This window comes from Aquarana catesbeiana, linkage group LG05 (assembly GCF_042186555.1).
Source record: "Aquarana catesbeiana isolate 2022-GZ linkage group LG05, ASM4218655v1, whole genome shotgun sequence".
Classification (NCBI taxonomy): domain Eukaryota; kingdom Metazoa; phylum Chordata; class Amphibia; order Anura; family Ranidae; genus Aquarana; species Aquarana catesbeiana.
This window is the reverse complement of record NC_133328.1, coordinates 208598047-208620293: the sequence shown is the minus strand read 5'-3', so window position 1 is coordinate 208620293 and position 22247 is coordinate 208598047. Positions and strand designations below refer to the sequence as shown.

The following is a 22247-nucleotide window of genomic DNA, read 5'->3' as shown; positions in this document are numbered from 1 at the left end:
GATTTGAACTGTGTATGGGCAGGCTAAATGTACCAAGTTGATCGATCGATCAATTTGGGTACAACAAGCCTGCCAGATTCTCTTGCCATTTTCGCTAGAGGCTGCTATAGCCACTAGTGATAATCACTGTCTTCTCCTAGCAGGGGAATGGTTTCTCCCGCCCGCGCCCACCGGGAGCAGACAATTCCTTGGCGGGAGGGATTCCCCTGTCACCGCTGTCTGTGTTGATAGGGGAATCCTGTGGTTGCAGGAAAGAAATTTGCACCTGCCTTAAGCTGGCCATACATTATACAATTTTCTTCTTCAATTTCCATTAGATTTACATTCAGCTATGTAGCACAAAGGCTTGCCTGATCGCACTCAAATTGAAAGTGTTTAGGTTTGACCTCCAATGATATGGTTTTGGTAAATCTAAAGGAAAATTCTACAAGAGAATTGTATATTGTATAGCCAGCCTTACACAGTAAATTGTGTGAATATTCAGTTTAATTATCCAATCATGTGCGTTTAAAATATGTAAACAGGGAGCTGCCTCATTTGCATGATTGGATAACTAAAGTGAACTGATCACACTCTCATTCTGTTCTGTGTATAAATTACAGTTAGTGCTAGTAAGCTGTTTAAAATAATAGCTTTTTTTAGCAATGCATATAATATTATCTTGGAATACATATAAAATGAAGCACACAGCTCCTCCTGCTGGCTGAAAATGATAAAACTAAATATTTAGGCTGGATTCACATCATTGCGAATTGGATGCAGATTCTCTGCATCCAATTCCCAATAGTAGGAGATTTTGACCTGCTCTCTATGGAGCCGGTTCACATATCTCCTAAGCAGATCCAATGCGTTTTGCACAAAACGCTGTGCGTCTTTTGGTCTGTTTCAGGTCTGAGTTCAGCCCAAAAGTCAGGCTGAAATCGAAGCTGAAACAGTGAACCAGGATGCACTGGATCCCTGCTCTGACACGGATGTGGTGATGGTGTGAACCCAGCCTCAAAGTGGATGTAAACCCTCACATGTACCCAGTGAAGGGAACAGCCTCAGATGATACACAGGGATGAAACAAATCTCCCTACATAAGTTTTACATGTACAGTATCTCACAAAAGTGAGTACACCCCTCACATTTTTGTAAATATTTTATTAAATCTTTTCATATGACAACACTGAAGAAAGGACACTTTGCTACAATGTAAAGTAGTGAGTGTACAGCTTGTATAACAGTGTAAATTTGCTGTCCCCTCAAAATAACTCAACACACACACAACACCCCTAATTGAAAATGTCCAAGTTGGGCCCAAGTGTCAATATTTTGTGTTGCCACCATTATTTTCCAGCATTGCCTTAACCCGCTTGGACATGGAGTTCACCAGAGCTTCACAGGTTGCCACTGGAGTCCTCTTCCACTCCTCCATGACGACATCACAGAGCTAGTGGATGTTAGAGACCTTGCGCTCCTCCACCTTCCGTTTGAGGATGCCCCACAGATGCTCAATAGGGTTTAGGTCTGGATACATGTTTGGCCAGTCCATCACCTTTACCCTCAGCTTCTTTAGCAAGCCATTGGTCATCTTGGAGGGGTGTTTGGGATTGTTATCTTGGAATACTGCCTTGTGGCCCAGTCTCTGAAGGGAGGGGATCATGCTCTGCTTCAGTATGTCACAGTACATGTTGGCATTCATGGTTCCCTCAATGAACTGTAGCTTCCCAGTGCCGGCAGCACTCATGCAGCCCCAGACCATGACACTCCCACCATCATGCTTGACTGTAGGCAAGACACACTTGTCTTTGTATTCCTCAACTGGTTGCCGCCACACACGCTTGACACCATATGAACCACATAAGTTCATCTTGGTATCATCAGACCACAGGGCATGGTTCCAGTAATCCATGTCCTTAGTCTGCTTGTCTTCAGCAAACTGCTTGCGGGCTTTCTTGTGCATCATCTTTAGAAGAGGCTTTCTTCTGGGACAACAGCCATGCAGTGTGCAGCGTATGGTCTGAGTACTGACAGACTGACCCCCCCACCCCTTCAACCTCTGCAGCATAGCTGGCAGCACTCATACGTCTATTTCCCAAAGCCAACCTCTGGATATGATGCTGAGCACAAGCACTCAACTTCTTTGGTCGACCATGGCGAGGCCTGTTTTGAGTGGAACCTGTCATGTTAAACTGCTGTATAGCCACTGTGCTGCAGCTCAGTTTTAGGGTCTTGACAATCTTCTTATAGCCTAAGCCATCTTTATGTAGAGCAAAAATTCTTTTTTTCAGAGCCTCAGAAAGTTCTTTGCCATGAGGTGCCATGTTGAACTTCCAGTGACCAGTATGAAAGAGTGAGAGCGATAACACCAAATTTAACACACCTGATCCCCATTCACACCTGAGATCTTGTAACACTAACGAGTCACATGACACCAGGGAGGGAAATCGGCTAATTGGGCCCAATTTGGACATTTTCACTTAGGGATGTACTCACTTTTGTTGCCAGCGGTTTAGACATTAATGGCTGTGTGTTGAGTTATTTTGAGGGGACAGTAAATTTACACTGTTATACAAGCTGTACACTCACTACTTTACATTGTAGCATAGTGTAATTTGTTCAGTGTTGTCAAATGAAAAGATATAATCAAATATTTACAAAAATGTGAGGGGTGTACTCACTTTTGTGGGACGCTGTATATCTGCTGTCTTTATCTTATATATCATATATCCTGTTTGGAAAGTTCAGTTTCTCTTTCTGGTTAACACTGCAGTGAAGCCTGGGCATACAGCTAAGACAGCTGATTGGAGGAAAGGCACACACACCCTCTCCTCATAGGTAGAGACTTTCAGAACTGATCGTTAAATAGTTCAGGGCTCTGCTAATCTATTTATAGCATCCTCCCCAACACAAAACTCAGGCTGCTTTTATCATTTGTGACTGAGAACTTGTCAGAAGTTATCAGGCTGATAACAGAAGAAAGGAGCAGAAGACAGCTATGGGACATAGTGCTTTGAAGAGAGAAAACAAAACACTGCAGATATATGTGCCCAGCTCAAATTTCATGAATCAGGTTTACATCCACTTTAACTGACTAAAACGAAAATATAAAATTGTATTTATTAGTCCAGGTCACAAGAAATGAAAAACATATTTACAAAACCATTACCATTATACATTTACATTAAAGCACTGAAGCCAAAGAGTGAGCATAGCAGCCAGAAAAAATGCATTTTTAAAAAAGAAGGAAGCATTGGCAGCTTCTATGTTTCGTTTATAACAGTTTACCTTTAAAACTGTGCTTTTGGGTGGAGTAATCTCTGTCAACAAGGGGAATACAGGCATTGGGGCAAGAGCATGTGATCAGGTAGGTAACCACTGACCACCTTTGCAGGGATGTTAAGTTTCATTGCTACTGACCACCAGTGGAAGGGGTAAGAAACACTTTCACTGACCACCACTGGGAGGAATTTTAAAGTGCAATGCCACTGGCCACCATTAGGAGAGAGTCTAATTAGTACTGCAACTTATCACCAGTGCAGGAGTGGGGTGGGTGGGGTTTAACAGCATTGCCACTGACCATTAATGTGGTGGGTATAGTACTGCCACTGACAAAAATGCTTGGGGATATTATTGTAGTCACTGACATCATTGTGGGAATCATTATCACGGTCTCTGACAAAAGATTGTGGGGGTTATTATTTTGGCCACTGACACCAACACTGAAGGTTTTAAGCGCCGATTTTCTGAATAATATAAGAACGATTTTGTGTAGATACGGGTAGATTAAGATTAGCTGCACTTGTTATGGGGTAAAGGTCATTCTCTTGCTTCTGGATTCTCCATTTATTCATCTATCTCACTCTACAGAGGATGCTGGGAAACATGTAAAAACCCTCCTACTGGGAGTCAGAGCCTAAAGGCAGACCTTTCACCTGGAGTCCCAGAATCATCAGTTATAACAGCGTCAAATCTTCTGGGAAGGCTGTCCACAAGGTTTAGGAGAGTGTCTATGGGAATGTTTGACCATTCTTCCTTGTGAGGTCAGGCACTGAAGGCCTGAATCACAGTCTCTGCTCTAATTCATCCCAAAGATGTACTATCGGGATGAGGTCAAGACTCTGTGCAGGCCAGTCAAGTTCCTCCACCCCAAACTCGCTCATCCATGTCCTCATGGACCTTGTTTTGTGCACTGGTGTGCAGTCATGTAGGAACAGGAAGGGGCCATCCCCAAACTTTTCCCACAAAGTCGGGAGCATGATATCGTCCAAAATGTCTTGATATGTTGACATCTTTAGAGTTCCCTTCACTGGAACTAAGGGGCCAAGCATAACTCCTGAAAAACAACCCCCACGCTATAATCCCCCTTTCCACCATATGATTTGGACCAGTGCACAAAGCAAGGTCCATAAAGACACGGATGAGCAAGTCTGGGGTGGAGGAACTTGACTGGCCTGCACAGGGTCCTGATCTCAACCAGATGGAGCACCTTTGGGATGAATAAGAGTGGAGACTGCAAGCCAGGCCTTCTCATCCAACATCAGTGCCTGACCTCATAAATGCGCTTCTGGAAGAAAGGTCAAGCATTCCGATAGACACTCCTAAACCTTGTGGACAGCCTTCCCAGAAGAGTTGAAGCTGTTATAGCTGCAAAGGGTGGGCCAACTCAATATTGAACCCTGCAGACTAAGAAGTAAAGGCAGGAACCCCAATACTTTTGACAATATAGTGTATGTCAGACCTTTAGTAAATAATTATTATGTATCATTATTTTTGGGGGCACAAACAGTGGTCTAATATTTCCCTAAGCAGTCCATGGAGGCCATTAATTAAATATATTTTTCAGATCTTACCACACTGTCACAGGTGGAATGATTACTGGGCTTCTTGTTTTTATATATTTTATTAGAAAATATTTCCTAACATTTTTGTAATGGGTTATTCCAGTACTGACTTCCTGCTGAGAATTCAAGTTTTCTTTCTTTGGTTTCAGCTATTTCTGAGATATTTGCCAGAAAAAGCAAGGGAAATCAAAATTCCTGAAATGCATGCTTGTACTAGGCTAGGGAGACTATTTGATCGACATGTAACCAGGTAACCACATATATTAATGTATGAATTTTGAATTCTGTTGCTAACCAAAAAACAGCAAGTCAAGCTTTATAGTAAAGTAAAGCTATTGCCTCAAAAAATATGTGCTACAGCACTTATTTACAAGTATATCTGCATTTACAGTTTTCGGTTAGTCCCCCTGCAAATTCCCACAAATACTCATAAATCCTGCCAGTGAAGTCCATCTAATGCAGCTTCCTGTGATGGTGTGGCAACAATACTGCTCTGCTTATAAATACAGAGCAGAGTTGCCACATTCATGTAGGCGCTGTCTGCTTGCAGTTGTGGCTATCAGCATTGTCCAGGCTGATTTTTTGTCCCTGTTGGAGAAATTTCTCTTAATTTTCGGTCCTAACAGAAAGATTGAGAAACATACCCAAAAGAGCCACAGATAACAACAACAACAACAATAATAACATTAATAATAAAAATACAGATCTGGCAGAGGCTCTTTTCCCTCCCTGCTCTGTGCAAAACTACATAAAATACTTTCATTGAAGTAAGACTTTTAAACGCGTAGAAATTTTTTGATTTATTTCAGTTACTATAAATGTTAAAAAATCATAATTTTAAATATTTTTTATAAAAATGATAGTGTAACAACTTACCGAGCAGGTAGAGGAGGATCTGCTTTTCCAGCCACCAGCCATGAAGATCTGTGATAGGCATATCTGTACCTTTTATTGTCCACCGGCACAATGTCCATTAGCACAATGTATTTGGCATCTGGATCGACTCCAGAGAATGAAACCCGGATAGTAGGAAACATTCTCCTAGAAAAATAAACAGAAAGTATATTAGGAATTGATAAATGCTACAAATAATTACACTGACCATAGCTTTTACATAAAGAGAGTAACATGTTTATAATGAGAATTGTTATATAATAGAGCCCACAAAGAATGGGTTACCAAATCTTCTTTTAAACTGGCCATACACGCATAGAGTTCTTTCATTCAACCTGCAGGCTTGACAAAAGAGGTCACACAGGTTCCCCCTATGCTTAATAGCACTGATGGACAAATCTCCCCTGCCGACTATTGTATTCTGAGAGCACCCATGGCTGGCAGAATTAAAACGGGGTTCCACCCAAATTTTGAACAATATCTGTATGTATTCTCTTCCTTGCCTAGATGCTGACATGCCATTTAAAAAAATTTAAATCGCCGTAATTACCTTTTATTTTTCTATTCTTCTTTGCACTTCCTGGTTCTCCTCCCGTGGGAGTAGGCGTGTTTCTAGCCTCTCCCAGGCTCCTGGGGGCTAGTCTCAGGCTTCCCAGGATGCCACTGAGCATGTGCAGGAACGAGCGGTGAATGCTGGGAGCACAGCATTCACCACATCCAGGAAATAAATGCTTGTGGGCTTCAAATGCCCACAATGAAGATGGAAACCGCCTGCAGTGAATAATATAAGTTATTCTTTCCGACGAAATCTGACACAGGCGGACATATTACACACAATATGTGAGTATGTAATGCTGAGAAGAAAAGTTTGTGAATGAACTAAAAAAAAAAAAACGATAGATAGGTGGACCCCCGCTTTAAGGATAAACTAAAGTTTGGATGGAAATCAGTTCAGCCGAACCCGCTGGGCATGGTCAAGTGAATGGCAGACCGCCATCCCAACTTGCCGCAGCTGTGGAATTTCCCACCCCACAGCCACTTGATGTCATGCTGGTGAAATTATTGACCTAATATTAGCCCGAACCTTAACTCATCTGTATTTAGAATACCTGAACAGTAACTGTAGCTGATTGACTGAAGTTACTGTTCAGTCAACAATGTTTTGCCAAGCTCCTTCGATCTTCAGATCTACATTTGTTGAGCCAAGTGGTGCTGGCAGGGTCACCCACCAATCAACTTTCAGATGGGAAATGTCCGAAATGTTATCTGTATATGGCCAGCTTTAGTGTATACATCAATTAGCCATATCTCTATGACCACTGACAGGTAAAGTGAACAACATTGATTGTTTTGTTATAATGGCATCTAAAGGTCAATGTTGTCAAACATATTGTCTATGAAGTTGATGTGTTGAAAGCAGAAAAAATGGGGATCACAGTTTGTTGCTGACCTGTGTCCACAGCCAAAAGCACCTAAAATGGGCACATGAGCATCAGAACTGGACCACAGAGCAATGGAAGAAGGTGGCCTGGCCCAACAAATCACATTTTCTTTTACATCATGTGGATGACTGGGTGCACGTGTGTCACTCACCTGGGGAAGAGATGGCATCAGGATGCAGTAATGGAAGAAGGCAAGCCAGCAGAGGCAGTGTGATGCTATAGGCAATGTTCTGCTGGGAAACCTTGGGTCCTGCCATTCATGTGGATGTTACTTTAACATGTACCACCTATCTCAACTATGTTGCTGACACAGTACACCCCTTCATGGAAACAGTATTCCCTGATAGTAGAGACCTCTTTCAGCAGGATAATGCGCCCTACTACAGTACCAAAATGGTTCAAGAATAGTTTGCGAAATACAATAATGAATTAAGGTGTTGACTTAACCTCCATATTCTCTAGATCGAGCATCTATGGGATGAGCTGGAAAAACAAATCAGATCCATGGAGGCCCTACCTTGCAAAGCTTACAGGTCTTCAAGGATCTGCTACTGACAGTTCAATGCCAAATACCACAGCATATATTCAGAGGTCTAGTGACATCCATGCCTTGACGGGTAAGTGCTGTTTTGGTGGCAAAAGGGGAACCTACACAATATTGGGTGGTCAAAAAAAGTTGTGGGTGATCTGTGTATATTGTGTGTGTATATATACAAAAGTGAGTACACTCCTAAGTGAAAATGTCCAAATTGGGCCAAATTATTCATTTTCCAGATTCCGATAAGCCCCCCCGCCCGCAGACCCCCACAACCACCGGGCAAGGTATGTGGGGATGAGGCCCTTGTCCCCATCAACTATCCCAAAGCACCCTCCCCATGTTGAGGGCATGTGACCTGGTACGGTTCAGGAGGGGGGTGGCGCTCTCTCGTCCCCCCTCTTTTCCTGTGGCCTGCCAGGTTGCGTGCTCGGATAAGGGTCTGGTATGGATTTTTGGGGGGACCTCCGCGCCATTTTTTTTATTTTGGCGCGGGGTTCCCCTTAAAATCCATACCAGACCTGAAGGGTTTGGTATGGATTTTGAGGGGGACCCCCATGCCATTTTTTTAAAATTTTGGTTCGTGGTTCCCCTTAATATTCATACTTCTTTTATCTGTATTGCCGGGACCAACAATTCATTATAGCCGTGAGTACTTTTAAATTCCTTTCTTTCCTTTAGAAATGTCATTTTGTGCAGGGACTGTTCTAAACATGGGAAACATGCGCCACTTTACAGGCATACTATAGACACCCCCCAGGTACGAAATTTAAAGGAATATATCACTTTTCACTTTAAGCATTATTAAAGTCACTGCTCCCGAAAAAACAGCCGTTTTTAAAACTTTTTTTGCATTGATACACTTATTCCCTGGGGCAGGACCCAGGCACCAAAACACTTTTTATGACAATACCAAGCATATAAGCCTTTAAAATTAGCACTTTTGATTTCTCCTATAGACTTATAAAAGGTGTTCCGTGGCTTTCGAATTTGCCGCAAACACCCCAAATTGTTTGCTATTCGGCGAACAGGCGAACACCTGAGCCCGATGTTCGACTCGAAGCCCGATGTTCGACTCAAACATCGGGCTCATCCCTAGTCCTACTCAGTAAAGCCAGACTGAAGTGCAAGCTCCTAATTCAGGCATTATGCAGAACTTTAGCAGTTGGCCAGATAAGCCCAGTCTGGATGATCAGCTTTTTTTTCTGGAGATAGGTTGGCTGGAAGTATCTGCTCACGTTTGAAGGTGGATTAGATGACAATCATCTAATGCCGAAGGGCACCTTGGAGCATCTCATTATCTTCTGGCTAACTTCTAAGGCTCCATGCACACGATCATTTTTTATAAGCTTAAAAATGCTAGAAAAAAACGCTGGATGAAAACGCTGATAATAGCATTTTTGTTCCAGCTTGTAGTAGCCTTTTAGTAGCTTTTAGAAATTTTTAGGAGTGCTTAGGAGTGTTAGTTTTTCATTAGCATTTTTACAGTACATAAATAGAAAAAAAAACTTGAAAAAAGTTGTTTTAGTAGCATTTAGAAGCACGTCGTGTTTTTTTTCTGCCAGGAAAATGCTCCCAAAAACTCTAACGCTGAATCTTGAAAAATTCTTCTATCATAAAATAGTGTGCATGGACCCATAGGATTAACTTCTAGGAACAGAAAATAAATTGCTCATAATAGCTTCTAAGAGTTTAAAAATGCTTGTGTGCGTGGAGCCTAAAACATTATAAACTACATAATATTTTTATTTGGTAAAAAAAGCAACTATGTTTCTTTGCTATGTCTGTTCTGTAATAGTTGGGCAAATTCTGATTCAACGCTGGAATTTATATTAGAAATCAGAACATCAGTCATTTCTAGATTGAAGCGTCCCTGCTTTTGCCGCTTCTTAAAGTATAAATAAAGACAAAACTTTTTTTTTTGTTTTGGATAGAGTGCAGAGAGATTAGAAAGTTTGTCAGCTTTTATTGCTATCTGTGTCCCAGTCAAAGAGATTCACTCTCTCTATTTGTCCTGTTTATCATTATCATTGAAAGGGAAAGTAAAAGAAAATCCCAAATTTTGGGTTGTCCCCAGAAAAGTAATAGAGGGGAAATCTTTCAATAGGGACACTTGTTCTGGTGACATGGGGGTCCCCAAGGAATTCCCTTAATTTGGAGTTATTTCCTCTCACTTCCTGTTTGGCTATGGGATAGGAAGGGAAATCTCCACAATGAAATACAGATGGCAAAAAAAAAAAAAAAAAATCTGACCGGGTTATACCCTCCCATGCTCTATCCAAAATGAAAAAAAAAGTTTTGCCTTTAGGTCTACTTTAGCATTTACTTTAACACACCACTGTCTTATTTTAACCAATAAATAACCAATTATAGTGTAACTCTTTAAAAAAACGTATTGTAGGGCTTCAGGCATGTGAAAGGTAGTTTCTAAAATCCTATAATAAACAGACTAATAACAATATACAGACTGGAAACAATGACTTGAGTGTAAGTAAGATGGGGGCCTCTACCAAAGAACTTTTTGTGGGAAGATACTGTACCTATCTGTATCTATCTGTCTTCAAATAAGCATATAGAGTACCATTATCTACTGCACACCTTGCCTCATATGTCAGTAGGGAACATATGCTAATTTGTGTCTTCTTGTGCATTGGCATTTGAAGAATCAGGCCTGTCTGTAGGGAAATATTTTAATAAATTATCAATCCACAGGAAGCCATAAATGGCTTAATTATTGCAAAACTCTGAGGTGGGTATTGAGGAGCACATTACATTTATATCATTTAGAGGTATTTTGTTTGTTTATTGGTTAAGTGCATCAAATAAATCCAATGTGTTTTGGGGAAAAGTCTTCCCCTTCCTCGGGGCTAATGTGCAAAAGAAGCAGGACTAACCTTGAGAAACCTTGATTATTGCAAGTAAAACATGAAATGGGGATCATTGTTATTATTGGTCACCTTAACCCTAAAGCCAGTTTTCTTTATGCGGAAAAAATTCCTGGCTTAGCCAGATTAGTTAAAATGTAACATGGTATTAAAGTGTATTGAAACCCTAACAGGGAACTTCCCTTGTTTGGGGCTCTTAAATATACCATTAAAAATGTTTTGTTATATTGGTTGGATAAGGGTGCATTTACACTTGAAAATAAGTCCATTTACAAGTAATATTGATTAAGCCGGCCATTGGCGGTGCAAATCTCAACCGGCCGAGATTTGAACTATGTATGGGCAGGCTGAATGTACCCAAATTGATTGATCGATCAACTTGGGTACAACTAGCCTACCGGATTTTACATGTGGTTATTGCTAGCGGCTGTTAGAGCGGGCTGGCCCCGGCCCCTTGCCCCTTACCCCTTGCCTGGAGAACACCACGGCTCCACGGGAATAATTCCCCTGTTAATACTGACTGTGTTGATGGGGGAATCGAGTACATTTCTTCTCCGCCTATGGCCAGCTTTAGCCTTTTTGTTGTAGAGATGGGAGAGTAGGAGGGTCTGAGTAGTTTAGTAAAAGAAAACTGGGCAGGGCTGACACCACTCAGACCACAAAAATGTTGTGTGTTGTTAGCCCACAATAGGACTTAGGGTTGAGTGCTTTTCTGGCAGATCAACGGGTATTTTACTGTACTTTCAGGGTCATAAAAGGGAATGTGGAAAAGTGCATGATGTACTGCATATGTCTTTTTTTGCCTTGACATAACTTTAAATAGCCTTGCTAAATTCTTTGAAAATCAGAGTATAATGCACAGCTACCTTGAGGTTATCTTGACATGGTAAAAAAACAAGTGAGCTAATCCTTCCATAATAAATAGAAAGTACTAGAAACTACTGGATTATTTATAGCTTCACTCAACAAGACATAATACTGGAAACTATGGAACTGCTCAGCCTGACTATGGAGAAAAATCTATGACATTGTACTTGCTTAAGCTAACCCTAGTTCAGAATAATACTTTGGTTGCTTGACCGGATAGGATAAAACAAACAGTAAGCTTCTGCAATATCCCAAAAGTATTTTTAGAATACTATGAAGTTGGTTTACTGTAGGAATAAAGACTGTCCTTTTAGCAAAGTGAATGTTCACTTTGAAATGTGTGTGTACACCTAGCTTGGTAAATGAGGTGAAGCTATGTTCACTTTGGATGCCCAATCTTGGGTGAGGGATATAAGAAAATAACCCCCAAATTTTCCTTGGATATTATTGTATGACTGAAGGTATCACAATTTCAATGTATGCACTAAGCTAAGTGAACATTCCATTTGTTAGGTAGACACTATTCCTTTAGTAAGATCCAACTGTATTGCAAATAAAAGTAAAAATCCAGTAACATTTTAAAACAGTCAACATTTAGGAAGATGTGTTGAACTTGGAGTATGCAATGTCAACTAGATAATAGAACAATACAGAGATACATTCAGTATGCATTTCCAGGAATTCTAAACCTGTAACTGACCCCAGGGTATTGGAAAGCTATCAGCTATGCAAAATGTCAGGCCAGATCCAAAGAGGTATAATTATACAGATAATGGGAATCTACAGTTGAAGCTCAACTCTGGGAGCAGTAAAAGCTCTCCCTTGCAGTGTGGCTGTGTCCACACTGCAAGGGTTAAATTCTCATTTAGTCTAGGGCAGTGGTCTCCAAACTGTGGCCCTTTGTTTGGTTTTATCCAGCCCTCGGCAACAGTGGGGTATAGTTCCTGCCACTGACACCAATGATGGGGCACTATTATTCCCACTGACACCATTGATGGGGCACTATTCCTCCCATTGATCCCAATGATGGGGCGCTATTCCTCCCACTGATACCAATGATGGAGCATGATTACTGAAACCAATGATGAGACACTATACCTCCCACTGACACCATTAATGGGGCATTATTACTGACACCAATGATGAGACACTATACCTCCCACTGTCACCAATGATGGGACACTATATCTCAGACTAACACCACTGATGGGGCATTATTACTCACACCAATGATGAGACACTATACCTCCCACTGACACCAATGATGGGACACTATTACTGACACCAATGATGAGATAGTATACCTCCTATTGACAGCAATGACGGGACACTGTATCTCCCACTGACACCAATAATGGGGCACTATTACTGACACCAATGATTAAACACTATCTCCCACTTACACCAATGATGGGGCACAATTACTGACACCAATGATGAGACACTATACCTCCCACTGTTTGAAGGACAGTAAACTGGCCCTTTGTTTATAGAGTTTGTAGATCCTTGGTCTAGGCTAGGGTATGGTAAAAGCGCATTTACTTACCCGATCCTCCACTCCCCTGGCAAAATGGTGCTCCCCTTTGCCCAGATAGTGGGCTGTCCCTCAACATCCTTACACCCAATGCAGAGCTATGGTCCCTGTATTGATCTTGATGACATCAGGGGCTGCCAACCACTGGAGTGCATGGGAAGAAAATCTGCGGGGACCAGTCTTGCTGCACAGGGGGAGCCAGAGGGAGTGGAGGATCGGATAAATAAAAATGCTTTACCCAGTCCCCTAGACATAAAAAGCAAGCTAACCCTTGTAATGCATAAACAACCACGTTGCATGGGAGGACTTTTACTTTTCCCAGAGTACAGATTTATTTATCCTCATATATTTTAGTAAGAAAGAACAATGATCTGGGTGTCTACATTTCTGGTGAGGCATTAGTCTCTTTAGCAACTTTAATCTATGGAGTCAGAGGTTTAAATAAGGAGACATCCCCCAGATCAGGTGACAAATGAAAACCGCTCTGGGCAAACACCCCATAATAATGCCCCTTCTGCTGATAGGAGAACAGGTGACCCCTTCAGGGGACCCCTTGATTTTCCACTTATGATTTGCACCTCTGGCCAAAAGCGGTACTGCACACCCCATTAGCTTGAATTCTGCTCGTTTTGCGAGACAACGCTCGCAAACCGAGTCAGAATTCTTAAAAAAAGTTGCTCGTCTTTCAAAACGCTCATTAACCATGTTACTCGTAAACCAGGGTTCCACTATATAGGTAATTGTAATCTGTTAGGTAAGATTCATACGGAAACTATATGAAAACAACATGCATTATTTAAATTAATATTGCCAATAAAGTGAATAAAGAGTTACTGCGTTTAGTTATTTAATCATCATGAGCAAGACAAAGTCTTGTGTTGTTTTTTATCTCCTCTTCATGTGGTTAGATGTGTAAACACAGCTTCATATAACTCACTAAACAAAGTAAGCATTTTCCTTAGAAAACCAAACCCTATAGCAGAAAGCTATATGGAGTCAAGGGATGGGCCACTGCTTTCTGCTTGTATCCTGTAGTAAATATTTATACTGGTTTTCCCCCAGAGGGCAGTTAGTATTATATTGTAACAGCAATTCAGACACTGCCTGATTCTGTAAAAAACATGGTACTTTATCAGAGATCAGATTAGATCATAGATCTGCTGCAGGGCTCCTTTCATTGGCACAGATTTTTTTTTTTATAACATTGAGAACTTGGTCGCACCTATGTGTATTAAAACACGTCAATGCATGAACACAGTTTATATAAAAACGCACAAAAACACATATGAAAAGGTGTGAATCCAGACTTACCTTTAGAAGAAAAAAAAAGAATGAGTGAAGCCAGGACAAATAATCTATTATATTAACCCCCTAGGCTTAGTTTACAGAATGTTCAAAAAAATCTTAAAATTACAGCATTGCCTGCAACAGCTAAACTGCTCAAACAAAATGTTTTATATGTTTGTTTTATCATAAGCTTCTTTCCTTTAAAATGTAGTTCTTTACAAAGACTTCATAAACTTGTATTAATGGGCTTTTTATACGACGTGAATGGTTCCAAATTCTCTATAAAATACTCTGTGATATGTCAGCACTGTATAAATGCGGCAAATAAATAAAAAACATTTTGCTGTGCATACATTGGTATGTCTGACTCTTGACCACAGATACAAAATTCCTTTAAATTATTTACCAGGTTTGAAGGATTGTGATTGGTTTAACTGCCATTTAAAAAATAATATTTGCTATCAAATGGCATTATGCCTCATCTTGAGCTGTGCATTAATGAATGCAAATTTATTACATAATTGTGGAAGTGTCGTGACATTTTTAAGCCCCAAAATGATATTGCGTAATGTTTTATACATGACTAGCCTTTACTGTATAAGGCCAGGTATGTTTTCATTTTACCAGATCCCTTCACTAATGGAGGTATGTAGCTACAAATGTAGGTAAAGCTTTTAACTCAGTTGGAGGTAGGGATTAGTCTCTAGCTTTCAAGAAATGATTGGCCAGGATTTCCTGGAAGATATTTAGTGTTGTTACAATATTCTTTCTGGGGTATTGCATAGGCCCAGAACATCACTTCAGCAACAAATTATGTGTAATGGATGTGGTGTCATTTTTATTGCTATATTGTTCATGTGTTGGGCCTCAAAAGATGATATCCTCATCCTTTGGGGCACCTATTAAATGCATTCCATTGTTTTCAATACTCATTCCAGTATGTCATAACGTGTTCTATGAAGCAAAGAACAACCTAAAAGAGTTTGTAAGCTATAAATAGAGATTTTTACTTGAATACAGATAAAGATGCATCACATTGACTTGCCTATATTATATAAAATGTATGCCTTACTGCCTGGAAGTGAAGTTTCTGATACTTTAGGAAAGTTGATTTACCTGCCAGACTTGGTAATGATCATTTCCGTCCCTAGGTCATGAAACTTATCCCACAGTTCCTTGGTCTCCAGGCTACAGGAAATCTTAGCCATCTCCTCGCTGGGGATGATGGGAGTGGTAGGTATAAGAGGTTCTGTACACAGAGAGGCAGGACTGCTGCTGAAATCCCCATGAGGGTCCACAATGGATATGTCACTCAAAGGAACACAGGATGACTTCTCGACAAATTGTTCTAACACAAAGGAAAAGAAAATGTATCAGTGACTGAACTAACAAGGACACAAGGCAGCAGACCTGGAAAGTCTCTCTCATTTAAAAGCAATTGAATATACTGGGCTGGTGATGAGAAAGATAAAAGCTGTGCATTAGTGTCTATTCGATTCAAGTCAGTGAGAGATATGTATGAAAGTGGACCAGAAAGTGTCCCTTTTCCCATAGATGAGTATTGTATTGTATAAAGGCTTGCATAATGTTTTGCCAACATAACCCATAATTTATAAAATATATGTAAGTATTACCATTGTCGTTATTATGTGAATAACATGAAAGAACCAGGAAAAATCCTAAATATGAAATTCTCTCTTGGAACTGGGTAGCTCACTCAGGAGGACCACATTGTCCTCTCCCCACCTTTGTGGTCATGGAAAACCTTAGACTGTTTTTCCCGATCCATCACTTTGCCACCACCGGCTCAATGGGCCACTTGACTGAACTTGTGCCCCAGCCCTAAGGCTGCCAACCCTCCCCTGTCACTCACTGTAGTTTGCACATCGCTTATTCTACTCAACTATGTATTTAGAGGTTGATTTACTTAAAATGTTATTTCTCTTGATGGCATAAGTATGGGGGGAGATTTACTAAAGCTAGTGCACACAGAATCGGGTGCAGCTGTGCATAATAACCAATCAGCTTCTAACTTCAACTTGTTCAATTAAGCTTTGACAATAAAACCTAGTAGAGAATTGGTTATTATGCACAGCTGCACCAGATTTTGTGTGCACCAGTTTTATTAAATTACCCCCACGTGTTGTTCACTTCAAATACCCAATCACATGCAGGGGAATTTAAAAAATAGAAGCTTCCTGCACATGCCTGGGGGCCCTAATCAACTACTAACATTGGAGTGGATGATGCCCAAGTCCAATCAAAGCAGTAAAGTGAAAAGCATTCATCTTCCATGTGCCATAGAATTATCAGACAAGCACAGAAAAAGCAACACTAGCAACATACTGTATCAGTGTAATCCAGGATTTTAAAAAACTTGAATTACCTCTGTACATGGTTGAATAAATGAACCTCTTGAATATAAAGGATATATTTTAAAGTGCTAATTCTCAGATGCAGAATAAATTACTATTATCTTTACTGAAAGCAGCAGAGCAGTGTAAGGCAAATACCGATTGGTTGTCCCAAGTTACTGCACACATAAGGTTTAGCAATTCTTTAATGACTGCTGGTGGTGCTGTCAAAGTGCTGTATCTATAGCAGCAATTGGTATAAACCTTTGTGGAGAAAGTTAGTTCAGTGTGCTAAGGGACCTCTTTTATCCATGAATTAATAAAAGTAAGATGTACATATGAAATGTTCTGAATGCTGCAGATTTACTCAAAGAAAGCAAAGTCCCTTCCCTAGCAGACCGGGTTTACTCTAAACTTTTTATGTGCTATGATCACTTACATAATGTGCTAGCCAGTTGGTCAAGTACACTGGACTATTATACACATAGATTTCTTTTAATAACAAATGTAATGCCACATTAAAAAATCATATTTTGAAAAGAAAGAAAGAAAAAGAAAGAAAGAAAGAAAGAAAGAAAGAAAGAAAGAAAGAAAGAAAGAAAGAAAGAAAGAAAGAAAGAAAGAAAGCAGCTAGCTTACTATAGGATATTTGTTTATATATTACATTACAAATGAATTACAGTAAAATACCATAGCAACAAAGAATATTGGATGTATTTTTAAATAATATAGCTTCAATGTATCTGAACATTTCTCAAGATATAACAGATATATATATATATATATATTTTTATAATACTGATAATACTGCAACCCTATCTATTTTGATGTCAGAAAATGAAACAATGGTAAATGGTTAAATACAGATCATTCATATATATTTTACTGCCATTTTTATGATGTGGTTCTTGAAAAACTTACAAATGTTGCAGCCTATCCCATTCAGGACATTAATCACTAATATGCCTGCTGGGGGACATTTTTAATAGACATTGACAGAGATTTGCTTAAAGTATCCTGAAGAGTTACATTACTGAAGCCTAAGTTTCTTTATGCCTCCACTTTTTAAGTTAATTGCACTAATATCAGGTCAGGTGATCATATAAAGAATGTGTCTTTCAAAGGAACACCTATCACTGACAATATTGTAGGCTGAAAACTGGATGAGATTAATGTATGTAATGATAGTATATAGTACATAAATTCCCTTATTTTTTAATTTTATGTGCTTTTATTTCTTTTCTCCACCTTAAGATGCAGACCAAGGTACCAGGCATAAATAACAAGGGAAAATATGTTTGCATATAAATGTAGAGACACATATAAAAAAAGCATGTGCAATTAAGAAAGAAATTCATATACTGAATACTGTTATTAGATGATAACTTACAGTTATCATCTATCAACTTACAGTTACCAGAATATTGCAACCACTCCACAGTGGTCCTTCTTTAACATAGAATTGCCCATGAGAGCCTATATGTTAAAAAATGATAACTCTTGTTATATATATATATATATATATATATATATATATATATATATATATATCATGGTAACGAAATCATCTAGGAAGTACAATTCCCCTAAGGTGATTTTCCTCAGACTTACAATTCTTACTAATCTACTCTGCCTGTACTTGGTTTGGAAGGACAAAACATCAGACTGGGCTCAGCAGAGCTCATATCACACAATACTATTAGGCATTTTAAAGCAACATCTGCATTAATAGCAAATTAATATCTGAGAAAAGAAATAGACAAAAAAGCTAAAAAATGCACAAAAGGGATATTATTATTAATGTATCAGAACCAGTGTCATCTGTGTATTTTATTATTATATATAAACATTGCAGAATGAGAAGGGCACAAACATTGTTTTTCTTGTTTTATAAGAAAAGGGGTACTATGATTTAGAATATTGTGTTGACTGTCAAAAAAACTGTGTTCTGTGCATATTCTGATTAGTAAAAGCAATGCAGGGTATGCATCGAATATAATATGATTTGATTTAAAAGAGGGAATGTTATTATTTTAAAAGCCGTGTTGAATGTATCAGGACCATGTTAATCTGGGTATTTGTACTAATCAGTAAAAACACTACAGAAAAATACACATAGGGAGACTTACTAAAACTGATGTACACGGTTCAACTGTGCAAAGTCACCAATCAGCTTCTAACTTCAACTTGTTCAATTAAACTTTGGCAATAAAAAGCTGATTGGAAATATGCACAGCTGCACCAGATTCCAAGTAAATCGCACGCAGAAAATATAATAAAGGAGAATACTATTACTTAAAAATAGTTGGATATATGGGAAACAGTATTATGTGGGCATTTGTATGAATTAGTAGAAGCATTGTGGAATGAGCACAGATATACAATTATTTGATATAAATTGGAATAGAGTTATTTACAACAGTTTTGAATGAACCAATACTATTTGTATTAACCAGTAAATAAGAATCAGTAGGGTATAGGGTATATTATTTGCTATAAAGGGAAATACTGTTATATAGAATCGTGTTAAATGAATTAGAACCAGTGATATTTGTATATTCTTTTATTAACCAGTAAAAGCACTGCAGAATCTAAACAGTACAGAGTATTTTATTATTTGATATAAATGAGAATGCTTTTATATAGCATAGTGCTGAATGTATTAGAACCTGTGCAATTCAGGCTTTGTATTAACCAGATGCATTGCAGGATCTGTAAAGTATAAAGTATATTATTATAAGATACATGCTGTTATATTTATTGCATGTTACATTGTATTTAGAGAAGTGCTGAATGTATCAGAATAATTGTTAGAATAGCTGAATGTATCAGAATACGGGTGTTGAATGTTAGACTAGTGCTGAATGTATCTGAACCAGTGTTATCATCTGTGCCTTTATATTATGAGTATTACCACTGCAGAATAAGTATATAGAGTATAATAATATTATTATGTGGAATGAATGAAAGGCACTAGGGAGTTCAATCTTCAAACTGTAAAATGCACATAATCGCATTAATGCTTAAATATAAATATCTCAATATAACTAGACCAGCCGGGATGTAAGCGAATGACTTTTTTTTACATAAGTTTAAAAATGGTGTATTTTACACAGTGATTCTTTGAGCCTGTCAGTTATGAAGCCAGGGACTGAATGATACAGAAAACAATTGGATTGTACAGAACACTGTGGACATTTCCAGGAGGGAACTTTCCCATTAAAGTTGAATGTAAAACTTTAGATTGCTCCTATATTAGAGCTCTGATAATAATGCTCTACATATCACTATGCACACATTAGTGTCAGCTGTAACATACATTCATTTTCCATGATTCCTAAACACAGCTAGGCTCCTGGAAGAGCCTGGCTACACTGATTGGGAAAAAAACACTTCGGATATTAGAATCATGTATACACTAACCTGTATTCGCTTAACATGGCAAAAAAAAAAAAAAAAAAATCGAGGGATCATTACAATTCCCCCCTGGACCCGATTGTCTGTTTAAAGCGAACAGGATTCAGTCTCACTGACAGCACAGCCTGGAACCCCTTCCTTCACTTTTCCAGGGAAATCGCATTGCTTACTTTGGTGAACATTGCACCTTTCCTGTTCAGATCCTAGGGCTACCTTGTGATCCCCGGGTTCTGCCTATTCTATATTGTGGGGTGACTTCCATATCACCACTATCTGAGCACTGATAGAGAGGAGAGCAATATTCTACATCTATCTGGCCAGATGTTAACTGCTCACTCATCGTACACAATAGGCTTTATTTACTATTACTAAATAAGTGATACCTGAATGTTTGCAAACAAGACGAGCCTGTGTTCACTTTAGTTAAATACACTCTTATATAGGAGACATAGAACTTTCACTAGCACATGACTGGGTGATTAAAGTGAACACAACTTCTCCTTATTTACTAACCTCAGTGAATAAGTCTTTACCCCTTTAGTATATCAACTCCTACAGTATCACAATAAAAAAAGCATGTGTTATGTTAAATAAATATTTAATAAATATTCATTCTAAAGCTAGGGGTTGAACAATTTGTGTGTATACATGGAAATCGATACACCTGCAAAATGATCAACATATATTTGTTTAATATGTTTAATTTTCGAACATGGAACAGCAGGAAAGTGTATGTGTGTGTATATATATATATATATATATATATATATATATATATATATATATATATATACTGTATACATATACAATATATATTAGCAGAGACAGCTTGAAACCCATAGTATTTGTATTATTGTAAAGTTATATAGGCATGGAGGGAGAGAGAGAGAGAGAGAGAGAAGAGAGAGAAGAGAGGGAAATTTACATAGAGATAGATAAAAAGAGTGAAATAAATATGCCTCTGTAGATATAAAATAATATATATAACTATAGATAATATATATAGAGAGAGAGAGAGAGAGAGAGAGGAGAGAGAAATATGTCCATATAAATATACAATAATAAAAGTATGGACTTCAAGCTGTCTCTGCAAATATATATATATATATATATATATATATATATATACACACACACAGTATATACAAAATATCATAACATTCCCAGACAGCTTCATGTCAGACTATATTGAAGGAATTTGTGTAGTTGTGAGTCTACTTTGTGTACATTAGTCTATTCCCCCTTTCCTGTCAAATGTTTTCTCTCTATTTCTCGCTCTCATGATATACTATATATATATATATATATATATATATATATATATATATATATATATATATATGTGTGTGTGTGTGTGTGTGTGTGTGTGTGTTTGCCAAAGACAGTTGTAAGTCCACTTTTTGTACATAAGATCAGGCTATAAGGCACTTGTGCAGTAGTGTATTTGTGTGTGTGACTCTATCCCCAGTATATGTCAGTATATAGTTGTGGTCCCTGTCCCTCTGTCCCTCTGTCCCTCTGACCAGTCTGTCTACTCACCCAGTGGTTTGATGGTACTCTCCGAGGTGTCCTTGTCCTTGCCCGGACCACTGGACATGAGTGCGGCTATAGAGAAGGCGTTCGCCCTGGAGGAGAGCTGAGGTTTGGGAGAAGCTGTGTATTCCATGCTGGGCTCTCTTCTCTCCTAGAAGTCAGAAGCAGTGGGAAGGCTGCTGTAGATCCGATGATCCTGTGGATTGAAGGTATCAGTAGTTCTTCTATGGAAACATATTGTCAGTGAGTGTGTCAGTGAGTTCCCCTCCAGGCTTGGTGTATTACTGGTAGGAGAGAAGCTTTGGCATTAGGACAGAACTTAGTAGCCTGGGAGGATCGCCGCCGATTGGCTGGAGCTGGTGCTGTACTCTGTGCTGAATCTCAGCCTCCACTTCCTTCATTTGATGGCCACACAGATCATATCTCTTCTCTGGCCAATGGCAGGACTTGTGCGTCACATCTGCCTGATCCAGCTGATAAATGTCTACAAGACTGAAGGACACAGACAGCCTGCACTGTGATGTGCACAGCTTATACCTAAATACAACATCTCTGTCATTTCCTAAAAGGTGATCATTAAATCTCAGCCCAGGATTACAGGGAGGAGTGCTGGCAATATTAGAATGCTGAATTGGACCATTAGCCTTATTTTACGATTATGATCAGGAGTGGG

General features: G+C 39.0%; 1 protein-coding gene across 1 annotated transcript in view; it reads right to left on the bottom strand.

Moving 5' to 3' along the window:
- Positions 1-21854, bottom strand: part of TBX20 (T-box transcription factor 20) — a 69712-nt gene extending 47858 nt beyond the window's left edge. The window contains exons 1-3 of the mRNA XM_073632684.1: positions 21581-21854; positions 15387-15618; positions 5703-5867 (exon numbers count right to left, since the gene is read on the bottom strand). Of these exons, the coding sequence (XP_073488785.1) occupies positions 5703-5867; positions 15387-15618; positions 21581-21707 (524 nt within the window). The 5' untranslated portion in view covers positions 21708-21854. The remainder of the gene's footprint in view (positions 1-5702; positions 5868-15386; positions 15619-21580) is intronic.
- Positions 21855-22247: the final 393 nt, after the last annotated feature.